The sequence below is a fragment of the Polypterus senegalus genome, chromosome 1, assembly GCF_016835505.1.
Source record: "Polypterus senegalus isolate Bchr_013 chromosome 1, ASM1683550v1, whole genome shotgun sequence".
Classification (NCBI taxonomy): domain Eukaryota; kingdom Metazoa; phylum Chordata; class Cladistia; order Polypteriformes; family Polypteridae; genus Polypterus; species Polypterus senegalus.
This window is the reverse complement of record NC_053154.1, coordinates 129,954,483-129,963,578: the sequence shown is the minus strand read 5'-3', so window position 1 is coordinate 129,963,578 and position 9,096 is coordinate 129,954,483. Positions and strand designations below refer to the sequence as shown.

General features: G+C 35.9%; 1 protein-coding gene across 1 annotated transcript; it reads right to left on the bottom strand.

Annotated features, from left to right (window-relative positions):
* Nucleotides 1-242: 242 nt before the first annotated feature.
* LOC120531969 (P2Y purinoceptor 13-like) lies at nt 243-7,133 on the bottom strand. The gene is made up of 2 exons (XM_039757899.1): nt 6,874-7,133; nt 243-2,660 (listed from the first exon to the last, which is right to left on the bottom strand). Exon 2 carries the CDS (start codon nt 2,645-2,647, stop codon nt 1,631-1,633), a length of 1,017 nt encoding a protein of 338 aa, XP_039613833.1. The 5' UTR covers nt 2,648-2,660; nt 6,874-7,133; the 3' UTR covers nt 243-1,630.
* Nucleotides 7,134-9,096: the final 1,963 nt, after the last annotated feature.

Here is a 9,096-nt window from a genome sequence, read left to right as displayed (position 1 = left end):
TCCCACTTCGAAAAAGCAGTAAGTACCGACTTATAGAAAACATGCACACCTCAAGCAGAAGGCACCTCAGGTTTTAAGTGCGGTGTTGTGGCAACTTGCCTGTAGGTCAGAACGGAACAGGAACATTAGAATTCTGGTATTATCATTGCATTAAAATCATCAGGGTAAATTATAAATTTATATGATTTATAAATGTTTAAATGATTAATACTGTTTGACAGAAGATAAACATACAGTCAGAGTACTGCATAATGTATTTATTTGTCATCTTAGCACATTCAAATTCAAAAAAGAAATCATTTTCCAGAGCTGTACCACTACAGATGTTTAACCTTTGTGCTAACTTTTTAACATTCATTATTGCACAATCCCAGTGTCTTCTTTTTTCCTACAGATTTCTAATATATTTTCTTAGTAATTACCAGTGTGAAAATGTAAAAATCCACATTCACGCTTTCAAACAAAAACACAAATAAAGTGCAAGTACAAGTAAAATCTATCAGAACAGATCAAGGTTTGGTTTACAACTTTGCTAAATGTGGAACACTGCTGGGAGTGCACAGCAATCCACTGACACATGTTCACTAAAAAGTCTGAAGCGATGCCAGGATTTTTAGAAGAACTGTTTGTTTTATGCTAACTTTATTATAACTCCTTCTTTTTAATACAATCTAAAACACTTTATTGTTGTAGCACCTTTTCAATAGTGAACACCCTCCCATGCTACTTCAAGGCACATTTTGTTTCAATTTCACAAAGAACCATAATAAAGTATAGTGCCTTTAAATAGAAAAACCATCTCCAGATGCTTCACAGAGCAGAGACAGGATAGGTGACTTGCTCAGGGTCACACAGATATGGCTGTCTATCATATACATATTTTAGAGCATCCTGTATGTCTAAGCCTAAATAGAAAGTGTATAATAGTGAAAATATTTTTTGTATTTAATGGAGCTGATTCACCTGTCGGTTGACCAAGTATGAGCTGATAACCTATTCCAAATTTAACTTGACATCAACTTATATTACACTTATAACATTTACACATATCTGTATGGAAACAACACTTTGGAATATAGCTAATGCTAAACTGAAACAATTTCCAGATGTCCATTTTCTTTAAAGCAACTTTTTTTCCAGTCAGCAAGGCAGTGACCATCAAAAATGGAATGCCAGTCCATCAAAGGAAGCACTTGCTCAGTTTGGGTTCACCTGTCCATGTGACTTCATGACTTTAGGTGGTTGAAAGAATCAATGAAAAATCCACAAACCCCTCCCAAAAGGCAGCCATATTATTTCTATGTACCATATGAAAGAATTTAATGCTTTTTTTCTTGCCTGTCTGTATTATGATGTAGTCCCATCTGTCCATTTTCTAATCTGCTTATCCAGTTTTTGTTAGAAGGAAACAGTGGGAGAAGGTAGGGACCCACTCTGGATGGGGTGCCATTCCGTCACAGGGTACCACAGGGCACATTCATTCATGAATGGCCAATTTAGAGTTGCCAGTTCAATACCTTTGGGATGTGAGAGGAAATCCAGAGAAGTGCCCGCACAGAAACTTGAAGAATGTGCAAAATCCCTATTGGTAATTAGAAGATTATTTCATTTTTTATCTGACTTCCACTCTTTATGTGCCACTCTGTTGAGATGTGTCTTCACCTTTCAGTGTACCTTCTAAAGGATACAGATTATCTCTGTTACGTTTTATCATTTTCAACAGCCTGTTTCTAAATAATCTACATAGAATAATATATATCAGTGGGTCTAGGCAAGTGTTAGCGGCTGATAACCACAAGGTAAACTGCTTGGCAAGGTACATGGCATTCTGTGATGTACAGCTGGCTTTTGCTCCAGCTTGCCACCGAGTGTAAGGAATCCGGAGGATGTGGTATGGAGCAAAGCAGAAGAAAAACACAAATACTACAATAAACACCTTGGCTGTAGTTTTCTTTGAAGGGTCTCTTTCTTTGCTTGAGGAATTTTGATAAGATTCATATACTTTCTTACTGATGAAAGTATAGAAGATGATCATCATGATAAACACAAACCAAAAAATGGCACTACAGACATAGACGACTAACTTGTGCCACAACAGTCCAAACTCGCCCTTCATGGTGCTGCACTCTAACACCTTGACCTTTGGTGGATCCTGGTCTGTCAGTACCATGTTTGGTAGTGCCGTTGTAAAGAACATCACTGTCCAAATACTGCCTGTCAAGATTTTCCCAAATTTAGGGTCCCGTATTGCAGATTTTCCAAATGGTTTTACAATCTTTAGGTACCGGTCAAAGCTGATCAGACCAAGCAGAATAATGCTCATATACATGGTCAAATAAAAAATAACAGCAGAATAGCGACAAACAAAAGCTTGAAGATGCAAAGATCCAAGGCCAGAATCTGCAAACACTTTAATGATGATTGCGATGGTCATCAGCACATCAGCAGCGATCACATTTTTTAAATAAACAATGAACGTTGTTGTACTTGGAATGCGAAGTGATATGAAAAGAGCCAAGCAATTGAGAATGGTGGAACCAATGAAGAGGAAGGAATATAGCAGAGGATAAACGGTGCTGGAGATAATGATATCTGGGGTGCAGTTGTTAGCAGGCTGCTTATCTGATTGGTTGATACCAGATGACATTTTCACTACAGCCCTGAAATAAAACACAAAACACATTATAATATAGCGCAACATGGGATAATCTAAATACAAACTATTACACTCAATTAAATGAAAGAAAGTTCTGAAAATTTAAATAAAGTGATTTGTCATAAGTTAAACCCCACTGCAGAGTGTAATGCCGTGTTTACACTACCAGGTCTCAATGGCCAACTTGGATTTGGTGAAGGAATTTGATTGACTATTTGTGTTATTTACATTGTATAGTCGAAATGGAGACATAACGCTACCTACGCATTTAGCTTATGTGGAGTGTATGCAATGCGTGTGACTCGAGAAATAGCTAAGGTGTAAACACAGATCCCCTCGTCTTTTTTCTGCTGATGCTTTTCAGTTTTTAAAGGTTTAGAAGCAGAGCTCTTTTTCCAAATATGGTGAGTCAGCACAAAAGGGCTGTGGTATCATATGTCTTCAAATATTCTGTGGTCATTTCTTCTACAACCATTCAGAGAAGAATTTGGAAACACAGCAAGAGTCCAGAGAGGCAGGATAGTATTGTGCTTTGATGAGTCCCAATGATTTCCAAGTGGGATGAATTTACATTCAATTGTCTATGTATTAAAAATGTAGTTTCCTCCCTGTAAAACTGACCATTCTGTTCATCCATTAAGATTGTTTTAACGTGTTGCCTGGTGCACAAAAATTATGTAATCAAATGATTTTTTTGAATAAATATCTATGTCAGACTGTTTAAATTCAGGCCATGGACAATCGGAATTGATAAGGGATGACATATGAAAGAAAGCAGCCTGTATCAGACAACATATGAGTTCTGGGTGTTCAGACGAAACCTAATATGTGTCATTAAAAAACAAGAAAAAATAGTCACAATTTTATGCATCCATATATTGTTTGAAACCACTTTTTTCATTATTAGGGTCCCTGCAGCATTATTTATGCTGTATTTACACTGCCACTCTGATGTAATCTGATTCAGATTTTTTCATAAAAAAAAATGATAATCCATTAAGGCAGGAGATATAACCCGATTAGCTTTTTTTGGGTATTAATTAGGGTAATGAAATACCAATTGATTCAATAAAAAATATGACTGATTTTATAATACCAAATTTTAGTAGTCAGTATTTGTTGTTATTTCATTGTTAACTTTGAAAGTAAAATAATCTGAATGGAAAGGCTCTATTTTAAAAAAAATATACAGAATTGTAGACACCTTTAGATTTTTCATTGCGCAGACCCTGGAAAGAGCAATCAAGTATAAGGCATGGATGAAGCAAAAAAAGAAAACAATCTACAATTAAAACAAAATATCAGAAATACAAAATAAAAAATAAAAAAACTGAAGCCAGAAGCAATAACCAATAAGTATTGATTGGTAAATCTTTATCAGTTTAAGCCTCTGGCATACTGGGTCTTTCCTTTGCTAAGAAAGTTAAAGTTCTGACACTTTCTTTTGTGGGCTGGTTAATGTTTTATAGCAGCAACCTGATGATATCACGAGTCACATGACTCCTGCGTCATGTGATTATCTATTTGTGCTCTTGCTGTTAACAATATAGAGGGACCCATGGAAAACAATGCACTAAATAGTGGCACCTATTAAATAAAATGTGTATGTTTTTATTATGATCTTCGATATTTTTACATTTTTTACTTGTTTTAATAATTATACTGAATGAGTTACATCTTGTGCAGTGAGACAGTGGAAAAAGAAGGAGGGCATCTGGAGACTTACGTGAGACTTATGTGAATAAGATAAATTAAAAAAACAAGCACATTACAATCCAATCTGAAATGTGTGATCCAGACTTTGAAATGCTGTCTGAATTTGTCTGTATTATTGACTAGGAGTGGGTTGCGACATCTTGTTGATACTTATTTTAAACTTGGCAACAGAAATGATCCACTTTGTTATCAACACTGTAAAAATAAGACATTTTGAATGTCAGTGTTTTTTAAACAAGGCAACTTTGAATGGATCAGACTTCTAACAGCATGTTCCTTTTGTGGACACAGCAAGCTGAACTGACAGCATTCAAATTTGAATGTCTTTATATGTACATCTGGACAGGTCTGACCGTCTTACTACCACCTACAAGTCTGTTATTGACAGCAGCAGACAGAAGTTCTTGTGTGTGTTTGTAGGATTCATGTTTGTTTCGTTTTTAATATGTATTTTTTTCTTCCTCCTCTTGTGGTTCTTTAAAGTTTCCCCCTTGGGGACAAATACAATCTATCTATCTATCTATCTATCTATCTATCTATCTATCTATCTATCTATCTATCTATCTATCTATCTATCTATCTATCTATCTATCTATCCAATGCTATTATATATCTATATTGTGGTTTTGAAGTACAGAGAATCTGAAGTTGAGTTCTGTCTATGCGTTTTTGGCTTCTGACAAAGTTGATTTTTTGTTCATGTTCATCTCCATTTTGCTTTCATCATTCCAATCACATTGTGCTTGCTGTTGTCATGGAAACCCATCTCAGAATTTCCTGGGATTGTATAAAGTTCAATCGCAGATAGCAACAATTTGCAGAACGACAAACAAAAAAAATTCTTCTGAATTCCTGGTCTCTGTTATCTTAATTATGTCATTGTTTAATTATTTTTGATAATGGTCCCTAATTAGAGTAACCCCCTTAATTATGCAACAGACCCCGGGTGTTGTATTTAGTTATATATGCACAGAAAGGGTTACAGAAAGGTGTATCTTGGCCACTCCATTAGCTGACTGGCATGACACTCTGTCTGTTCACCATTTTGTTAGCTTCTTCAATTCCTGCTTTGTTTTAAGTGTGATTTTGGTGTTCTGGTTTTCAGTTTTGTTTTTATTGTTTTTTTATAATTTTGTATTTTTTATTTAATGTTTTTTGTATTTTGTATATTATTGACTAAAATGTACTAATTATAATTTTAGTGTGGACAGGTTTTTGCTGTTTTTTTTCCCCTGTCCTTTTTCCTGTTACAATTGCAACAATAACATCACAAAGTTTAACAATCAAAATGATTTTCAGCATATAAACAATACAGTGAAAAAAGTTCAACCAAATGAAACAATGAAATGCTAATATCATCCTGGCACCAGTAAGGCATGCAAACAACTAGGCCATGGCTTGAATGCCTGTACTAGAACAGCAGAGGGCTGCTGGTATATCAAATTTGTTTGTTGACTACACAATTTAACAAATAGAGGATGGGCTTAGATTTTGTTTTAACCAATTTTATTAAAAGCAAAATAATAAAATTGCTTCCATTACAGAAGAAGAAACTATTGGCAGCTATAGACAATCCTTGGTGAATGCTGCTGTGCACTGACATCTCATGTGGTAAGACTTGGTGATGGACTAAGAAGGTCAGGGTTTGATTAATTTTGTGTGCAGTTCTGTGTTTAAATAATGACTGAAAAAAATATGTCTTTTTAACACTTTGTGAGTATTGGCTCAAAATACATAGATATGTCACTATCTTTTCCAAAGCCAGCCTTTTCTCAGACTTGAAGTAACTGGTGGGAAATGCACATGAATAACTTTTTAGAGATCTGTTCTCAATTTAAAAAATACAATATCATGTACTGTGATGAAGGCACATTATGAAGCCTAAATCATTTAAGAGGCACAGCCATTCTTGTAGGCCTTGCATTTTATTATCTGTGGATATCTGGTTTTATTTAGTTTTTTTTTCTAGAGTGAAAAGAAAAGCCTCCATTTTTATGAGAGAAATCATTATTTACGATGCGTTATGATGGAACTATACTTGCACTAGCTCAAGATTTTTTGGATTGTGACCAATTACGTTTTTTCCATATTATGGTGTTTAGGGAGACAAAAGCTTACTTGACTTTTTAGACAAGTCAGTGCCTGAGCTTTAAATCCTTTGAAATTCCATTTTATTTTCCTTTCTTTGTTTATTTTTTTTTTATTTTGCTATTGTGATTTGCCCCTAATTAAATCCATATACACTTGTCTACTAAAAGATGTGTAAAATGTGCTTGATTTGGTAACAAATCTTAGTATTAGAGCAAGGAGAGAAGATGAACCTACACAGGAAGCTGCTTCACTAGTAAGAAGCCTATCTACTGTTTTAATTATTACGTTAAAACAACAGTGTACAATGTAAAACTAGAAATACATGCACAGTTCCCTCAGAATTGAAAAAAATGCATATTCAGAATTTGCCACAGTGTCTACATTAATATAAATAGTGAAAAGGCACTCACCATCAAACCTGTAGAAGAATTGTTGGAACTGCTTCTATAATAATCCTCTTCTGAGGCTGTGGTCACAATGCGCTAGCAGCATATAATTCCCTTCCTGTCAGGTCTCTTCCCCTTTTTGCTTGAACAGCAGCCTATCACAGCAGTGTGTGTCAATAGGAGGCTGCTTACAAACCTTCTGTTGATGTTCAAGTAAGCTTTAATACCTGGTACTGGCACCTGGTATTCACAAATGACAATAAGAATAATATTCTTTTCGTTAGTACTTCTCAAAAGCTGAACCATTCTGTCAGCATCTCTTTGACCACATCCTGAAAAGAGTAATGCTGTTATTGCCTCACTCCTGTTGCGCAATACATACAATGAGTACTGGAACAACAAGGTGGACCAAAAGTCACAGAGTATCATTGTGAGTGCGAAATATTAGCACAACACCTAAAAAAGTACTTTAATTACCTGCAGTATGGCATTGTTGATCTGCTCCCTCTTTTGTTTGGCATGTCCTGTACTTTTAAAATATGTTTTTGATGTTGGTGACGAGGTGGTGCAGCGTTTCAGAGTATTGGGATTTAACCTGGCCCATTTACTTTCTTTGAGGTATCTGCATGCTCTCCCCATGTCTTCACAGAGTGTTTATCTTACACATTTAAAAGTCAGGCATGTGATTTAATTGGTGACTCAGAGATTGTTCTGTTTGAGTCATTGTGATCCCTACCTAGTCACTGTGTTTGTATAGAACTTGCAAATTCTCCCTGCACCTTCACATTTCAACCAAAGACGCTGAAGCCACGTGCCATTCTGGTTTGTATTCTCGGTTAATCGAGCCATGCTTATGATTATCCCATCAAGTGAGGGATTTTGCTTTGTTAACAGGACAGCCTCCAGTTGGTGTGACACTGGACTAAATAAATAAATAAATTAATTAATTAATAAAATAGATAGCTAGATGATTGATGCTTTCTAATATGAAATCACTTCCATTACAAAAGAAGAAACCATTGGCTGTTAAAGACAATCCTCACTGTATGCCATTGTACACTGACAGCCCATGCGGTAAGACTTGGCGATGGAGTGAGAAGCTTAAAACATTTTGCACGCAGTACAAATTGAATGAGTACATCAGTAGTACTTATTAGGAATGGAAAAACATTACATAGCCATTTCCAACCCATAGGACTCACGCATGAACACACCCAAACTCACACACACACAGGACCGATTGAGAATCTCCAATTAAAGTGAGATGCACGTCTTCAGGACCTTTAATTTCAGATTTACTGTCAAGTCTGCATAGCACAATAAATTTCCCTGCATGTCTCCCTTAGAGTAGTGACAACAACAGACAAGGAAAGTGATGCTGAATATAACATGATAGATAGATAGATAGATACTTTATTAATCCCAAGGTTGTACATTGTATGCAACATATATGTACAATTTAAACAATAACATTCATGCCTTTTCAGTATGGCTGGCTTATCAGTAACCTGAACACCTTTGGATAAAAACTGTCCCTGAATCTACTAGTACACAGAGGAAAAGCCACACAGAAATAGGAAGACCATGACTGGGTGCAGGATTTGAACAAAGCATACTGAATTCATGAAGTACCAGCACCACCATAACGTCCCACAATGAATGACACTCTATTTAGCACTATTTGCTTAATTATGCTACATGTTGCATTTCTACTCACATTAGTACTTTACCCTTTTTAGCCTGAGATAAAATTTGTTGTTGTTACTGCAGAGAACAAAAACTATGAAATGAATTTACTATTGGCAAGAATTTTTTTCAAGCTTTGATTTGTGGCCTAGCGCTGCTCAGCTCTCAGCTCACATGGCATGTACAGGGTTACAAATGATAGATTGTGGCTGCAAGCAGGGAAGAGAATATTCTGGCCTTAGAGCCTCGTTTGTCAGTCACCTACAGTGAAAGAAATCACCTACATCTGCAATTCTTTGTGTATTCAAGAAGTGTATTCAATAGCTATAAATAAGACATTGCCTTTCTTGTACTGCATGGCACTCCGTTTCAAATAAAGGCTTCTCCTTCCATCCTGTGAATGGCTCATTGAATTTACTGTATTCTTGACACTATCCATACCTTTCTTTACCCACTTATTGAATTCATAGTTGTGGGAGTTGGTGCCTATCTCAGCAGCATTGAGCGTAAAGCACAAACCAAATGTGCATTGGCAGATTTAGGTGTGGGCAACATGGGCAG

Coding starts and splice junctions, on each gene's coding strand:
- LOC120531969 (XM_039757899.1), bottom strand. CDS start 2,647: ATGTCATCTGGTATCAACCAATCAGATAAGCAGCCTGCTAACAACTGC.